Source organism: Raphanus sativus, chromosome 1 (assembly GCF_000801105.2).
Source record: "Raphanus sativus cultivar WK10039 chromosome 1, ASM80110v3, whole genome shotgun sequence".
Lineage (NCBI taxonomy): Eukaryota > Viridiplantae > Streptophyta > Magnoliopsida > Brassicales > Brassicaceae > Raphanus > Raphanus sativus.
This window is the reverse complement of record NC_079511.1, coordinates 25,667,034-25,684,758: the sequence shown is the minus strand read 5'-3', so window position 1 is coordinate 25,684,758 and position 17,725 is coordinate 25,667,034. Positions and strand designations below refer to the sequence as shown.

Sequence of the window (17,725 nt, the reverse complement as noted above, 5' to 3'; positions counted from 1 at the left end):
ATATGAGGTTTGGAGTGGTGAGAGCTTGAGAGAGTTTGTGTGTTTGGTGAGGGATGAGAGTGAGGGAGAAGATGTCGATGGGGGGGGGAATTGGGTAGGTCTAGGGTCGGGTGGTTCGGTTAGGTTGGTTAGGGTCGGTTCAATTAGAGTGAACCGGGTTTTCAGATCAAAGACTTACCTGACCGGAGGCCACAGCGACCGACCATACCCGCTCGACGAGGTCGCTCCGCAAAAGACGAGCGACCGGCTTGACCCGCTGGGAGCGAGGCGCTGCGGGCTGGAGCGACTGGGAGACCCGCTGCCCCTTGGTCGCTCCGCAAAAGACGAGCGACCGGCTTGACCCGCTGGGAGCGAGGCGCTGCGGGCTGGAGCGACTGGAGACCCGCTGCCCTTGGTCGCTCTGGACCTGCGACACTGTTCAAGTATTTTTTTTTTTTTTTTTTTTTTTTTTTTTTTTTTTTTTTTTTAGATGAATAAGTGAAAAGTATTAAAATGAAAATATAAATGCAATATGTGCAAGGATAGACATGGGACTTCCTCCCAAGTGAGCTTGTTTAAAGTCTCTAGCTTGACTTTACCTCCTTCGGGGTTAGGCCGGGGTGGGATCAGAAAGTGGAGTTGAGACTCCATCTTCCTTTGGTGCTGTGGCCATGTAGAGCTTAACTCTTTGCCCGTTGACTGTGAAGTCTCTTTCATCAGTACCCCACAAAACAATAGCCCCATAAGGTCTGATCTCCTTGACCTTGAATGGACCGGACCATCTTGACTTGAGCTTTCCTGGAAACAACTTCAGCCTAGAGTTGTAAAGAAGAACTTGGTCTCCTTCCTTGAACTCTCTCTTCAGAATGCTCTTGTCATGGAAAGCCTTGGTCTTTTCCTTGTAGATCCTCGAATTCTCAAAAGCATCCATCCTTATCTCATCAAGTTCATGGAGTTGAAAAAGTCTTTTTTCCTTGGCACTCTTGATGTCAAAGTTCAGCAACTTTACTGCCCATAGTGCTTTGTACTCAAGCTCCACTGGCAAATGACAAGACTTCCCATAGACAAGGTTGAAAGGTGTGGTTCCCAAGGGTGTCTTGTAAGCTGTCCTATAAGCCCATAGTGCATCATCAAGTTTAGTAGACCAATCCTTCCTTGTAATCCCCACAATCTTCTCCAAAATGGACTTGATCTCTCTGTTAGAAACCTCAACTTGACCACTTGTCTGAGGATGGTAAGGAGTTGCTACCTTGTGCTTCACACCCTTCTTCTTGAGAAGCCCTTCAATCAGTTTGTTAATGAAGTGGGAGCCTCCATCACTGATCACCACCCTTGGGACTCCAAACCTTGGAAAGATGACACTCTTGAACATCTTGGTTACCACCTTAGCATCATTGGTGGGACTTGCTATGGCTTCCACCCATTTTGAAACATAATCAACAGCCACAAGGATGTATTTGTTGCCATGAGATGATGGGAATGGTCCCATGAAGTCAATACCCCACACGTCAAACACTTCAACTTCAAGGATAGGGTTCTGAGGCATCTCATTCCTCTTAGTAATGTTTCCTCTTCTTTGGCATGAATCACATCTCAAAACAAAATCTTGTGTATCCTTGAACATGTGTGGCCACCAGAATCCTGCTTGTAGCACTTTTGCAACAGTCTTGAAGGTGGCAAAGTGACCTCCATAAGATGATCCATGACAGTGTGTAAGGATCCCTTCAACTTCTTCATTGGCAACCACTCTTCTGTAGAGCTGATCCTTGCAGAGAATGTAGAGGTAAGGCTCGTCCCAATAGTATCTCTTCACATCCTTGAAGAACTTCTTCTTGGCATAGCCCACAAGATTCAAAGGTTCTTTTCCTGTGGCTAAGTAGTTCACCAAATCAGCATACCAAGGTTCTTTCTCTTCAGTAGCTTTAACCTCTTCAAGCTTTCTACCAGTCTCACAAGCTGCCATTACTGCTCCAATAGCCATGATCTGCTCTTCTGGAAGTCCCTCATCAATGGGAACACCACATTCTATTTTCAGTCTAGACAAGTGATCAGCTACACCATTTTCAACTCCAGGCTTGTCTCTAATCTCCAAATCAAACTCTTGGAGCAAAAGGATCCATCTCAGAAGCCTCGGTTTTGCATCCTTCTTGGCCAAAAGGTGTCTCAAAGCTGCATGATCTGTATAGACAATGACTTTAGACCCCACCAAATAGCTCCTGAACTTCTCAAATGCAAATACAATGGCTAGCATCTCCTTCTCTGTTGTGGCATACTTCATCTGAGCATCATTCAAGGTTTGGCTCGCATAGTAGATCACATGAGTCTTACCATCTTTCTTCTGGCCCAAAACAGCTCCCACAGCATAGTCACTAGCATCACACATGATCTCAAAGGGTAGACTCCAATCTGGTGGCTGGACAATGGGAGCATTTACAAGCTCATTCTTCAACTTCTTGAAAGCTTCTAGACATTCCTTACCAAAGAGAAAGATCTCTTCCTTGCATAACAGTCTAGTGAGTGGCCTGGCGATCTTGGAGAAGTCCTGAATGAACCTTCTATAGAAACCAGCATGCCCCAAGAAGCTCCTGATGTCTTTCACTGTCTTTGGTGGAGCCAAACTGACCATCACATCAATCTTTGCTTTGTCCACCTCAATCCCCTTCTCTGATATCTTGTGTCCAAGAACAATCCCTTCTTTAACCATGAAGTGACACTTCTCCCAGTTGAGCACAAGGTTGGTGTCTTCACATCTCTGTAGGACCCTGCACAAATTAGACAAACAAGCAGAAAACAAAGATCCGTAGACAGAGAAGTCATCCATAAATACCTCCACAACATCTTCAATAAGATCAGAGAAAATTGACATCATGCACCTTTGAAAGGTGGCTGGAGCATTGCACAGCCCAAATGGCATCCTTCGATAAGCAAAGGTACCATAGGGGCATGTGAATGTCGTTTTCTCTTGATCATTGGGATGTATGGGTATTTGGAAGAACCCTGAATACCCGTCAAGAAAACAATAGAATGGATGATTTGCAAGTCTCTCAAGCATTTGATCAATAAATGGCAGTGGAAAATGATCCTTTCTAGATGCAGAGTTCAGTTTTCGGTAATCAATGCACATTCTATGTCCTGTGATGGTTCTTGTGGGTATTAGTTCATCCTTATCATTTTTCACCACAGTGATCCCACCCTTCTTTGGAACCACATGCACAGGAGATACCCATTTAGAATCTGAAATAGGGTAAATCACACCAGCATCTAAGAGTTTAAGAATCTCTTTCTTTACAACATCCTTCAGGTTAGGATTTAACCTTCTTTGATGCTCGATAGAAGTCATTGATTCATCCTCAAGATGTATCCTATGCATGCACAAAGTGGGTGAGATCCCTTTGATATCATCAAGGGAGTAGCCTATTGCTTTTCTAAACCTTTTAAGTGTTTTCAAAAGTTCAGCAAGTTCAGGTTCATTAAGTTCACTACTCACAATGACAGGATAGGTCTCATTAGGGCCAAGGAATGCATACCTTACACCATGGGGGAGTGGTTTGAGCTCCACCTTGGGTGCCTTAAGCTCGCTCCAGTCATCTTGCTGGGTGTTCTCTTGTTGAGTCACTGAAGCTACTTGATGGACCATTTGTGGCAGCTCTTCGTACTGACCCTTACTCTCAAACCCCTTGTGTGAATCCAGCATCATCCCATAGGCTGTACTCTCCAGGTTCTCAATCACTTCAGCCCCTTTCTCCACTGTCAAAGCCAGCTGTAGAGGATCTTCTAGAGACAGCTCTTCAAGGAGTTCATCAGCCAGAGCATCCATCTCTTCAATGTAGAAGATTTGTCCTTGCACAGTTGGTTTCTTCATAACCTCCTTGATGTCAAAGTGGAGAATGTGTCTCTTACCCAAGTGGAGATCAATCTTGCCTTCTTTCACATTCACAATAGCTCCAGCAGTAGCTAAGAAAGGTCTCCCAAGGATTAGGGGATCTTGAGCTTCTTCACCCATCTCAAGTACTACAAAATCTGTAGGGACTTCACAGTTTCCGACCATAAGAGGAAGGTCTTCCAAGATGCCGACAGGGTACTTCACTGAACGATCAGCCAACACCAATGAGAGTCTACACTTCTTGTACTGAGTGAAACCAAGCTTCTTGGCAACTGACAAAGGCATCAAGCTGACACTAGCTCCCAAATCGCAGAGACATCTTTCAAAAACCATAGGTCCAAGGGCACAAGGCAGTGTGAAGCATCCTGGGTCCTCTAGTTTCTTTGGAACATCAAGTCTCTGAATGATGGCATTACACTCATGAGTGAGGATCATCATACCTTGCATCTCCTTCTTCTTTGCAGCTACAGCATCTTTGAGGAACTTGCTGTATTGAGGAACCAGCATGAAAGCATCAATGATGGGCATCGTAATCTGAACTTCACTCATCTGCTTTTCAAACAAGGCTTTATACTTCTCCAGCAGCTGCTTCTTGAACCTTCCAGGGAATGGAAGTTTGGGCTCATAAGGGGGGGGAACAAAAGGATTCTCAGTTGCTGGAGCAGCAGCTTGACCATCTTTCACTGTTTGCTTCTCTTCTCCCACCTTTCCTTTGCCTTTGGCTTCCACAATCTTCTCTAAGATCTCATCATTGATCTTCTCATCCACAATCACAACCTCATCATCAATGTTGATGGCTACCCCCCCACCTTGTTTCTCAGCATCCTTGGTGAGAGTTGGAGGAGGCAACTGCTTGCCACTCCTAAGGGTAACAGCCTTCATTGTTTCTTTGGGATTTTGCTCAGGCTTTCCAGGTAGAGAACCTTGCTGGCGGTTTTGGTGAGTAGTCAAGGAAGCAAACTGGTTCTCCAAAGCCTTGAACTTGTTGTTGAGCTCATTGTAGCTACCATCAATCTTGTTGTGGAGATTCTTGAGTTCATAGCCAACATGCTTTTCACTTCTAGTTTGGGAGTCCAAGATTTGTTTCAGTAGAATATCTGTGCTGCTGGCTGGAGGAGCAGAACTAGAAGGATGAGCTTGCTGCTGAGAAGATGGGTTTCCTTTGTTGGGAAAACCTGGTGGAGGATTCTGCTGAGGCTGAGAGTTGCCTTGCTGGTTGCTCCTAGGCTGGTAACCATTCTGCTGGTTGTTTGGGTAAGATCGCTGTTGGTAGTTGTTGTACTGAAAATTGGGCTCCTTCTTGTACCAACTGCCATTGTTGTTGATGAAACATAGCTCTTCTTGACCCTCTAAACCATCAACTTCATTAGCACCAGGAGGTGCTTCTTGTGCTGGGTTACCAACGAAGTTCAGCTGCTCTTGTGTAGCCTTATCAGCAATCAGAATGTCGATCTTATCCTGTAGGGCCTTTAACTCTTTCCTCGTCTGCTTGTCATCAGTTCTATCTCCTCTGTCATGGTCTCCACTGTAGACTGCGTCACTCTTCACCATGTTGTCAACCAGCTCCTCTGCATCTGCTTCAGTTCTCCCCAAGAAGAACCCGTTACTTGCAGTATCCAATCTGGATCTGTACTTAGGAAGTGCACCCCTGTAGAAGGTACTCAGCAAGCTCTCTTTTGAGAAACCATGGTGTGGACACTGAGCTTGGTAGCCCTTGAATCTCTCCCAAGCTTCACTGAAGCCTTCCAAGTTCTTCTGCTGGAAACTGGATATCTCGTTTCTTAGCTTAGCAGTTCTTGAAGTAGAGAAGAACTTCTCCAAGAATGCTCTCTTGCAGTCATCCCAGGTGGTAATGGAGTCGCTAGGTAGAGACTTCTCCCACTGACGTGCCTTATCTCCCAGAGAGAAAGGGAATAGCTTGAGTTTGAAGGCATCCTCGGACACACCATTGGTCTTTGACAAACCACAGTAGCTGTCAAACTTGTCCAAGTGATCGAATGGGTCTTCGACAGCCAAGCCATGATACTTGTTGTTCTCGATCACGTTAAGGAGTCCTGGTTTGACCTCAAAGTTGTTAGCCTCCACAGCTGGGGCTCTGATGCCAAGCCTATGACCATTGATGTTGGGACGGTCATAGGTACCAATCGGTCGAGCAGGTCGCGGAGGGTGCTGAGGGTTGACCCCTTGACCGTTTGCAGGTGGATCCATATCGATATCCTGCTGAGCTCTTCTCTGTCTTGATATACCCCTTTCAAGTGCTCTGATGTCAGGTACAAGTGGAACTAGGTCTGATGTGCCCTTGCTCCTCAAGTTCATACACCTGAAATTAAAAGAGGGATGAAAGTGTAGAATCAGTAAACAGAAAAAGAAAAATGACTTAGTCTCAAGCAAGTGACTAAATCTTAATGTTTAAATCAACTCGGAATTTGGCAACGGCGCCAATTTGATGCTAGGAATTTCAAAGTTCCTAAAACAAATGTTGTAATATGAGTGAAATGTCGAACCAATTCCAAGGGATTCAAAGCACCAAGAATGCAAGTACTTCCTTAATCTAAGCGCAATCGAAGATTTGATGATTTCTAGAACCTAATAAGCAATAACTTAAACAATAAAAACAGTAAATCAATGAACTTTCTTTTATGAGAAAGGAGAACTCATGGGTATAGGAATTTAGACTTTGGGTGATCAAGCTCCGAACTAAGGATGGCAACAGTCAATCAAACTAATCAACCTTAAGCTTAGACACAATCTTAAACAAACTCTATGTCTAGATGAATGCTCATTTGCTAACATATTTCAGACATCAAATGTCTTTGGCTGAATAATACAAAAGCAATCATTAACAAACAAGTCTATTGGCTATCTTAACACCCTTAACAACAAATGCCTTTGGTAAAGTGTGTTAAGAGCTTAGGAGAGTTGACTCAGACATATCATCGAACACCTTGCGGGTGGGATATGTCTAAAGATCAACTTTTGAGAGGCCAACTCAATAGATGCATAACGATTACTCTCCTAGGCAAAGAATAAGGTTTGATTAATACTAAAACATCCTAGAACTAACTTAATCACCCTAAATCTTCCTAACCCATGAATTCAATGGTGGATTACTCACTAAGGTTCATGATCATTCTTGAACTCATTTTGAGTTTCAGATTGATCATAAACAGGGATGTGAGAACTGAATTCAACAAGAAAATAAGATAAGAACAAGAGAATCAATGATTAAAAGATGAAATCTCCAATAGTTTTTTGATGTTTACCAAGTAACAAAGATAGATCAGCCTTTGGTGGCTAACACAATACTTAAACTTAGGTTTTTGAACAGAAAAACGTGCATACAAATGACTAAAATGCCCCTGAGAAATGTTAATCTTCGAGCTGGAGCGGGTGCGGAGCGACCAGGCAGGGTCGCTCCGGGTGGTCGCTGCGGAGAAGACGAGCGAGCAGTCGGAGTCGCTCTCTCGGGGTCGCTCCAAGGGACAAGGTGCAGCGAGCAGGTGGAGCGGGCAGTCGGGGTCGCTGGCTCGAGGTCGCTCCAAGGGATGAGGCGCAGCGAGCAGGTGGAGTCGCTCCGTATGGTCGCTGCAAAGAAGACGAGCGACCGGCTAGAGTCGCTGAGGTGGAGCCGCTCCAGGATGGTGAAGTCGCAGCGGGCGGTGGGAGTCGCTGGGGTGAGGCCGCTCCAGGTCATGAGGTCGGAGCGATCGACAGGACCCGCTGCACTAGGTCGCTGTGGCTTTGGTCGTTTCTAAATCACTCCTTTTGCCTCTTTTGAGTCCCCAATGCATCCCAAATGCTCCATGTGGTACTCCAACACCTGATAAAGACTTATGTATGCAAAATGCAACCTAAACATGCCTAAATCCTATTCTAGATGATCAAAATGCATGCGAATATGAAGATAAAACAATGGGAATATGCAAGACATCAATGCGAATGAACAAAGGTTTGATTATTGGTTTCAATCCTTTAGACAAATCCGGATTTAAGGCCGGATCATATAGGAGAAAGGTAGAGCCGATTTATGGCTTACAAACCAAGAAGGGGATTTAGGATTTAACATTTTATTTTATAAGAATTTTATAATCAAGATTCATATAGATCTTTAAATATTTTAATCTGATTTGAGATATTTAGAACCTTTAGAGAATTACAACTTTTATGGATTCAAAATAATTCAGAATCAAGTTTCTTATGGATCAATGGATCACAGAAACAAGTTTAATATTATGGATTCATATAGATCCTTAGATTTCTTTTCAAATATAATGGTGTTCTTAGATTTTATGGATAGATTAGTTTACCATTTTACACCAAAAGAATCTGAATGGACCACCATGAGAGAGAGTTGATCCACAGATGAGCTTCTTGAGAGAGAGGTGGAGGAGCTGGCCGGAAAAACCATGAGTCGGCGGCGCGGATAGTTTATGCGATTCACGATGCGTCAGAGATCGGATCGACAAGCCGTCTTCGGCAACGGATTCTTCTCGTCTTGGGCTTCAGATTGATAGGTGGATCGTCGTCTGGATCCACAGGGTTTGAGAGATACGGCGGTTTAAAGTTGCGCCTGGATTTAGGATTTTGTGGCCGGAAAAGAGAGCTCCGGTGGAGAGAGATTGCTCAGGTAGAGAGAGTGTTCTCGTGCTGATAACGTGTTATAAACTAAAGAGAATGTGGAGAGTGATTTGTGAGAAAGTTGTGTGTATTTCTCATTAGCCAACACCACAATATATAGTGGTTTGATACAAGGGTTTACAAATGCTTTACAAGGAATAAAATCTACACATTGATTACATTGACTACATTGATGTCATAGAGAAGACTTGGTCATGGTGATATCTCCAAGGTTGACTGAGTCTTCTGATCTCGGTCCGGTTTGTAGATGAACCGATGTAGACCGGATGTAAACCTCCTTGCACTTCCTCTTGTACTTGTTGGACTTGTCTAGTACTTGGTTAAGTACTTGGTTATGGTCCATCCACACAATGGATTTTGTAACAATATGTGATTTCTTTAAACAGTCCCAAATCATGATCTCACTCTAAAGGATTTGAAACATAATTCATCCCAAATGGGAAATCTGAATATGTTATTGGTTCTAGAGTGGGATTCAGTACGAGATTTTAGACATGGAGTGTCATCATCTCGAGGGGGGGGGGGAATTAAAGAATCCTAGTGAGTGGAACAATGAGAATATTCTGTTCACTCGAAAAAGTACTTGATAAAGTAAATTCAAATAAGATGATTCCCATGATCGGGTGTAAACATGCATTTATGCATGTAATAGAGCCATATACAATCCAAAAGGGATGAAGTATATGGACTAATCAGAAATATGCTCGCAAGGTTGCTGGAAGTATATAAGCAGCTGATGGAATGAGATATGAGAAATGGATTATCATGAAAGTTATATAAGACAATCCATTCATAAAATGCCTGCCAGATATTTTGATAAAATAATGATCTCATATTCCAGCTGAAAATGCTCCAATAAGAAAATGTGTCCTAAAAGGACGATATATGAGTCTATGACACGCTAGAGACGTGATAGACCACTTTGGTTCCAAAGAGTCCTCAAAATGGAGCAAATATATGAATAGAGGACGAATCTCTTAAAGAGACCGTTGATATGGGTTAATGTGAAGTCAGGTACCTGGATAAATCATCGATGATGATAAAGAGATCTCGATTAACCATATCAGTACGAGTAAAAAGATGGAACCAAAGAGAAAATAGATTGTCGACAATAAATAAAAATAAAAAGCGCTATATAAATGTCGATCCTGAATCTACCTCTATATACGAGGATAGAGTGAATTGATTAGCCAAAGAGTGAATAAGGCAATCAATTTGATATAAAGATCGTTAAAAAAACGAGAAGGCTTTGGACTAGAAGTCCAAGCATATTTCTCCAGAGAATGAAAAGAAAGATGACCATGAGAAATGAAAAACGGCTTGTTCCAAGGTCACTGGAGAAATTTTAATGCAGTATATTGATATGTCTGGCAGGATATAAACGACTTGAGCTGCATCTTGATATTTAGTATTCCCTGGAGAATTAAAAATATTCTCGGGAATGATAAAACTCTGAAAGAGTTAGAACAGGCCGTAAATGAGATATCTGGAACCAGTAACTGGTGATATGTCTACGGAACAGTTTGCCGATTGCCATGAATTCCAGCGTTAGGAAAAGGAATTAGAGGAATTCCTAAAAGAGATTACATGGTGTACACAGTTGTTGTTACACCTTGATCCCCCTACAAATTAAAGAGAGTTGGAAGTTTAAAAAATTGTGCATTTGCATTATTTGGCAAATCAGTTACCAGATGCGTTCACAGATACGAAAAGAATGACAAAATCATATATATACCCGCTGAAAATATTCCATCAAGAGTGGTTGTTCTTGGGGAACAAACTGATGGAAACAAAATGAATGAACCTAGGGTTCAGTTAAAGAGGGGGAGATCAGCTGGTTCGAAAGATAAAATCCCCGAAAAATGTCTGAAAGAAGACATAAGTAGAAAAGTTCCAGAAGAACATGTATTGAAAATATATTGTTTAAAAGATTCTGGTAAGATCTTATATAAATAAGTACTTTGGAGATGCTAATGGTCATAAAGCATATAACGACGTCGCGAACATATATGTTCTCTCCAAGGTACATATTGATTTTGGGTTAATTTGTTCTAGAAAACCCGAGTTTGGTATGGTTTTGCAGATACATTCAAAGGCAAAACGAATATGGTTTTACAATTGGTGAAACCGCGGTCACATGGAGTTTCGAGAAATGATCATGGGTTTCAACTTTTTCGAAGCATATCGAATATGTGTGTGGTTAAAGTCAATGAGTCACCAGATACAAGATTCAAGTGGAGTAGTTAACAAGAAAGAGCCGACGAAATTTTTTGAAGATAACTCGGCTTACTTCACTCAACTCAAAGAAGGTTATATCAAGAGCAATAGAACAAAGCACATCCCTCCAAGATTTTTCTCGTACATTCGGGAGCTCGAGAAAAATAAAGAAGTAGACATCGAATATGTACGGTCATGCAACAATCCGGCTGACTTGTTCACCAAAGCTCTTCCGATTACAACATTTTGAAAACACGTCAATGGTATCGGGATGCGGCGTTTGCGTGACCTATAAAGAAAAGCTACGTCCAATACTCTCAGGAGGAGATTACGTCAGTGTACTCTTTTTCCCTCGTCATGGTTTTTATCCCACTGGATTTTTCCGTGACTAGGATTTTAATGAGGCACTACGTAATACTAGATGGATAATCAAAGGGGAGTGTTAAATAATGGTGATCATCCATCTGGCAAACACGTGTGATGACATTACAATTTATATCATTGTCATCAATTACACATGTCTTCGTATGTGTTAAAGAGAAGATGACTAATCTTTTCTTCTTCTAGTATAAATAGCTTGTACATGATACAACATTGATAAGTGAATACATCTCTCTCCTTTGCTCTTTATGACTTTCTCTCTCTCACGTTTTTGTTCTTCTCCAAAAACACCAACAAAATTATAATAAACATAAATCATATTATAACCAAGGATGCATTTGAGCTAATAGTTCACAACAAAACTCGAAATTTAAGTAATTTCGAATTTATTTAGCACAAGGAATGAATCGTATTAGGTTGTGGCATTAAATATAATATGAAAAATGATTGATGACTACATGTAGTATTGGTCATCATATGTATTGGTCCTCACATGGTTAACCATGCAAATTAAACTAATAAATATTTAGCTACACGAAGTATATATTATGCATAATAACATTCTTCTACTTTGTGATGTTATGTAATTAAAATCACAAGTTTAATTTCATTCATCCAAAAAATTGATGTTTATGACAGAGACCGTTTAAATTTCTCGTTTTATCAATTAAAATATTACGTACCTAATGGTGATTTAAGTAAATAAGATTTTGATATGTGTTTTAAAAGTGTAAGAATGTTTTTAACAAAAACTAACATTTTTATTTTAGTGTATTTAACATTTTTATTTAGTATATTTGAAAATAAAATAATTATATTAAATATAGAAGTTATATAAGATATTATTTTAGTTTTTAATTACTTTAATATGTTTTTGCTATGAACTTTTAATAAAATGTCTGTAATTCATTTGATTAATTGTGTGACATATTTTACTGAAGAATCAAGACTGATTAAGTGAGTGTGAATCTTCGCACTCGCTGAATGGTTGCACTGTCTGGCCATTGATTTGGGCAGACTTCAAGCTCCAAGCACTTAGGCTCAAGACATCAACATTCTGAGTTCCTTTGTTGAAAACAAAGAGATTTGCATTTTCTCCAATTGCTAATTTTGGATACACTCTCGAAGTTATACATACCTTGCCTCCTACACCATAACTCTCTACAATAGAGTGATCAATCTACAAATTCATAGAAAAAAACACTGATCATTTACGTATCATGATGCGTGATGCTTCTATTGCCACAAAGTCCTATTGCCACAAAAGACTTACCAAAGTCCTAAGAGAAATTGTTTCATGTGAAGGGTCTATTGCCACAAAAGCACCAAACGTGGCTTTATCATTTTCTTCATTCAACGAAGATCTGCATGCGAATGCCATAACAAAAAAAAAAATTAGCAGTTTATGTAAATACTCTAAATGTGTCTTTTAATTGATTTATAGAGATCACATACCTGCTTTGGTCACTGCACATCAGCACTACGTACTTGGTATTCTTGTTTGTACCATTTGACTTGAAGATTCTGAAGTAAACTGAAGTGTACTCCTCCATGTCATTTGATGCCAACACCATCAAACCAAATGGCCCCAAACCGGATTTAACCGATAAATCTTCCTGACTACAGATCCTTTGAGGGTCTGTCCAACTTGGTTCAATCACATCTGCTTTTTCCAAATCCTTCACTTTGAATGATACATCAACATCAGCCTGCTCAATACCAAAGAACGATTCTTATTTGATGTGGATTAATCATTATAAATCTGATGGAGTTAAGGATGGATTCCTACTTGTGCAGCAGTGACACCAGGAACTTGGATAGTAGATCCTGCTTTAAGAACCTTGTTGCCCCATTTGACTTGTGACTCACGCAAGGTCTCAATCTCTTCAATCGGCCATTGTAGTAGCTCATTTCCAGATTCACCAAGCCATATTTTTCTTGGAAATGACTGTTAAATTACGAAAATAAACCGGTTACTAGATTTCAGTGGATCGGATGCTCAAGACAATGTTCTAAAAATCGGTTTAGACAAATTCCACGATTAAAAAAAAAAAAAATTTTATCTACAACTATAGATTTAGACAGGGTCTAAACAATGGCTTACAGGGTAATCTTCTATAAAGCTTAACTATTAGATATATCTTGAACATTGGTCAGAAATTAACCTAGGGGAAAGTAAATGTTACCTGAAGACCAGACCAACCCTTCTCAATATCATCCTTAGCAGGTGAAGACTCATTAACCCAACCCCACAAGACCCTTCGTTTCTTGACATCATCGTAAAACGTTTTCGAGGCATAAAACTTCCCGTAGTCCAACCTCGGAGCCGAACCATCTTGCACAAACCCAAGATCCGGTACGTAAACATCCTTCTCACGATCGTAACTCCCAATCGTGTAATAATCATGCAACGTCTCGATCAAACTCACTTTCAGCACGTGCTTCACCTCACCAAACGACGACGTTTCCACACCTTCCGATCCGGTTAGCGAAACCGGGAAAAAATCAGGACATTCCCACATTCCGGTTAAGTCTTCGTGGTGAAGAGGCTTCGCCGCTTGCGTCCAGTTGAAGAAGTCTCTGCTCTTGTAAAGAACCGCTAATCCCCGACGATCGTCCGTTGAGCTTCCGACGATGACTCTCCATTCTCCGTCGTGTCCTAGCCACGCGGTGGTCGGATCTCGGAACCGGTCGGGGTTGATTCCGTTGACGGCGTTCGGAGCCATCAGAGGATTTGCCGACGACTTTGACCATTCTCGGAGATATGGATCGGAGACGTTAACCGGAACGGCGACGTTTTGGACTTGACTTTTGTTTTGGTCGATGCCGGTGTAGAGGATCACCGGTGTGCCGTTTGGTAGAATCGTGACGGAGCCTGACCAGCAACCGTTGATATCTGACGGTTGAGATGGACTGAAAGCTGGTGGCTGTGGGGTCCAGTTAACTAAATCAAGTGACGTGGAGTGACCCCACACGATTCTTACATCCCAGACGGCACCGTATGGGTTATACTGGTAGAAAAGATGGTAGATTCCCTTGTATACCATTGGTCCTACACAAAAAAAAAAATACGTATTTTTAGAAGTATATATTAAGAAAAATGAATAAAATTTAATAAAGAGAACTAACCATTAGGATCTGGAGTAGGGATCGATCATTTGGTCGTATCAGATTATCATCGAACATAACAGAGTCAACAGGAAATAAAACGACGTTAATAGATGAATAGAGATCAGATCAAGATGGGTACTGTACATACCATTCATCCAATTACTGGGAGGTTGAAAGTGATAACCGGTCCGGTAAGGTTGGTTGAGATCTTGGCGTGAAGCTTCAAGATCGATGATAAAGCTGCAGAGTAATAAGGACAGCAGTAACTGTGTTTTCCCCATTGTTGTTCTGTTTCTTGTTTCTCTCTCTCTCTCTCTCTCTCTCTCTCTCTCTCTCTCTCTCTCTCTCTCTCTCTCTCTCTCTCTCTCTCTCTCTCTCTCTCTCTCTCTCTCTCTTTTTGTGGTTGGGTTAGGCCTAGACTGTAGATATATATTAGTACCAGGTGTTAACAGCTAATCTTATATTAAACAACGACTTACATAGCTAATTAGATTGTTTATTTAACTATTAGAATTTGAAAAACTCGCATAATGTTCGTTTTCGACATGATTCAAGGGACTAATAATGTACAAGTTGGCATGTAATTCCATTTATAAATCTATTTATCTTTTTTTTTTTAGTAACACATAAATAAAATCTTTACTGTAGAAGCTGATTTGAGCATTGATTTCTAGTTATACTAGTGATAATTTTCTTTTAATTTTAAAAAGAAACTTCTTCTAACTCAATCAGTTTCTTTGTTAATGTGCTACTACTTTGGTTTTATAATTCCCATTTTGTAACTTGAGTGAGGGCAAAGACTTGTATTGTTACGGCTTGCAAACGTATAAACCAAAACATTTTTTTTTTACCAAAACATTAAGGACCTATAAGATATTTGGAAATTATTTAAGATATTTTTATTGATAGGTCATATAAACAACCAACTTTTTCATCTTTTTATTTTTTGTTTTTCCCTTCAAACTGAAAATCAAAAACTCTGTCAACAACTTAGTGTTTTTATTTTGTGGTTATCGGGAGTTGATTAATTATTAAGATTCATCATTTAAGTTACAACAGAGATGGAGATCCTATACAATCACTTAGAAAACATAGATGAGTTTTAAATCAAGGTTATATTACTATTTTCCAAACAAAGACTTCACCAAAATAGAACTGAAGCCAATATGTTGAGCGTCCTCTGTTTTTAGTTTGAAGAGTGCATGGAGGTTGAAAACAGTGCTGAAAATGCATTGTCGAGGAGACCTTCGATGGTCATATATTTATTTACCTCATACAACTGAGTTAAAAATATGGTAGATGCAATCAGTTGCAGGGAGAAGAGTAGTGTATGAATTCTGAATTATCATCTGACATATTATATCAATTTAATTGGCCGTAGGAGATCAACCGTATTGCTCTGTTTTATGTCTCTCTAACACAACGGCGACGGATGCTTCTCTCCGGCTGAATTAAAATAAAGAGTCGACATTGACTGAAAAAGATCAGAATCTACAAACGACAAATAAAGAAAACTAACTTATTGACGTTGGTAACAAACTTAACTTGCCCAATTGGACAGATTGAGGATTTTGACAACGCAGCGGGGAGAGCCTTCTTGCATATTCATGTACTTACTCCTAAATACCTTACAATCTATTCCATCTCACAGGCGTATTCACCAGCTTCGACCCCACTTCCCATTAAGGTTCAGTTACAATTTCGAGCAAAGGAGCTCCTCCTCTATTCAGATCTACCTGCACAATAAGAGCAATGAAACATTAAGAAAAAATAAGCTCTTTTGCAGGTTTTTTTTAAACCCCAAAAATCTAAAACCAAGAATCTGATTGCATAGCATATTTGCTTGAACATTGGTAATACTGTTAGCACATATAGTATACTATCAATTCTGGTCATGTCATCTTACATGAATGAGAAATCATATATTTGGAATTGTATTCTGCTACAGGAAGACGTGTGCACAAAAATAAGCGAAAGTAGAATGAACCAACAACTTGTCTTGTTTGTACTACGACATTGACTTTGCAAAAAAAAATTCATATTGAAACATTCTAAGGACGTCTTTAGTGCTTCATGCAAACATTCCAAGAGAAAAAACAAGTCAGTCTCGCTAATAGAGCACATGGTAGAACGTGAAATGTAGTAAGAGCAGGAAGACGTTCATCCCTTTCCATTACCCTAAATTTTAGTTTTATATATACAATAACAAATCACCCTTTTTCAAGCAAACACTAAGCATATATGACCCTTCATCAAGAATGACCACCTGCTTTGATACAATAAGGCCATAGTAATTAAGCAAGAATGGTACAAAGGAAGTTCAGAAGTGGTAGGTACTTAGCTACTTGTTCACACTATACTAACAGCCTGATTAAGCAACAATACAGAATCCGAGAATTTGAGAGGACGTTGCTGGTGTTTGTAGTTAAGCCTGAGTATAAGTCTCAGACATCAACTCGCCACAGCGATTAACTTTCCTTGCTTCCCAAGAGTTGAAACAGTTGCACGGTGGAAGAACAATGGGCGAGTGACACCGTTATCTAAGCTTGGTTCTCCTCCGTCAATTTATCTTTTATACCGATTAGTTTAAAAGCTACTTAACGCCGTGAATCCCAACAGACGCCGTGGATGAACAATGTCCAGACTTCAGATCAGCAAGAATGGTAAATGAGTTAGCCATTATACTTAGAACAAAGTTTCGATTTGGTGAGGATGGTGTTGATGGGAAGAAGACATACCTTTTTATAGGTGAAATTTCACAGTATTGAATGAGAGATGTTAATGGCGATGAACCAGTTATTCCCGTAACGTGGCAGAAACGATGAACCAACCAAACGACACGAAAGAGACCGACATACAGATCCCACTCGTATATTTGACACAAATAACCTCCATTGGAATTTCACCTAATGGCTCAGAATAAGGACCACCCTAGAATCCATCGAAGAAGATAAATGGTGATGAAGATCAGACGTCGCCATAGAGCAGAGAAGAGATACAAACCTAAAACTCCATTTCTTGGCGTCAATACACAATTCAAGCCCAAAAACACTATCAATCCCATCACGAAATTAATTCAGTGAAAGCTCTGCGTTTTGGGAGAAGTGGGACACGTGTCGCAACAGGAGAGCACAAATTTCCATGCTGGATCCTAGCTGTCATGCCTCCGGAGAAATTAAACTCTTTTTTATATATAAGAAAACTAGGATTAAACCCGTCATACGGGTGAAATAATAATATACAAATAATTTAAATATATTTAAAATATTTTCATTTATACCTAAAAAATAAATTAATTTTTATCAAGGATAGACACTTACGTTGGGATAGCGATTTTAGGACCTGACATGATTTCTTAGTTATTGTTCATTACTCCTTACTGTTATTCCAAAAAGTTGTAACTCAATATATTTTCTTTGTTTTTTGTTCTTAGGGAAGAATGATTATTACTCATTTTTGTGATAAACTGAAAGGACTGAAAACAATCATGTACCCATATTTTCATTTTTTTTCTAG

General features: G+C 40.2%; 2 protein-coding genes, 1 long non-coding RNA gene and 1 other non-coding gene across 4 annotated transcripts; 1 reads left to right on the top strand and 3 right to left on the bottom strand.

Moving 5' to 3' along the window:
- Positions 1-394: 394 nt before the first annotated feature.
- On the bottom strand, positions 395-11,775 carry LOC130496730 (uncharacterized). Its single transcript, XM_056989080.1, has one exon. It carries the CDS (start codon positions 6,176-6,178, stop codon positions 590-592), a length of 5,589 nt encoding a protein of 1,862 aa, XP_056845060.1. The 5' UTR covers positions 6,179-11,775; the 3' UTR covers positions 395-589.
- LOC130497922 (small nucleolar RNA R71) lies at positions 5,544-5,650 on the top strand. Its single transcript, XR_008936968.1, has one exon. It is a non-coding gene; the product is annotated as a small nucleolar RNA R71 (small nucleolar RNA).
- A 153-nt stretch (positions 11,776-11,928) lies between the features above and the next one.
- Positions 11,929-14,574, bottom strand: LOC108808432 (beta-fructofuranosidase, insoluble isoenzyme CWINV3). The gene is made up of 7 exons (XM_018580598.2): positions 14,358-14,574; positions 14,228-14,236; positions 13,285-14,150; positions 12,888-13,046; positions 12,554-12,807; positions 12,372-12,462; positions 11,929-12,278 (listed from the first exon to the last, which is right to left on the bottom strand). The coding sequence occupies exons 1-7, from the start codon at positions 14,488-14,490 to the stop codon at positions 12,042-12,044; spliced, it is 1,749 nt and encodes a 582-aa protein (XP_018436100.2). The 5' UTR covers positions 14,491-14,574; the 3' UTR covers positions 11,929-12,041.
- A 790-nt stretch (positions 14,575-15,364) lies between these two features.
- Positions 15,365-17,263, bottom strand: LOC108833755 (uncharacterized). Its single transcript, XR_008935905.1, has 3 exons — positions 16,948-17,263; positions 15,755-16,853; positions 15,365-15,655 (listed from the first exon to the last, which is right to left on the bottom strand). It is a non-coding gene; the product is annotated as an uncharacterized LOC108833755 (long non-coding RNA).
- Positions 17,264-17,725: the final 462 nt, after the last annotated feature.

Excerpts from the sequence above, each read along its gene's own strand:
- LOC130496730 (XM_056989080.1), bottom strand. The coding sequence starts at position 6,178 with ATGAACTTGAGGAGCAAGGGCACATCAGACCTAGTTCCACTTGTACCT.
- LOC108808432 (XM_018580598.2), bottom strand. The coding sequence starts at position 14,490 with ATGGGGAAAACACAGTTACTGCTGTCCTTATTACTCTGCAGCTTTATC. Across the intron at positions 12,808-12,887 it reads CTGGTGTCACTGCTGCACAA|GCTGATGTTGATGTATCATT; the intron begins GTAGGAATCCAT and ends GGTATTGAGCAG. Across the intron at positions 12,463-12,553 it reads ATGTGCAGTGACCAAAGCAG|ATCTTCGTTGAATGAAGAAA; the intron begins GTATGTGATCTC and ends ATTCGCATGCAG.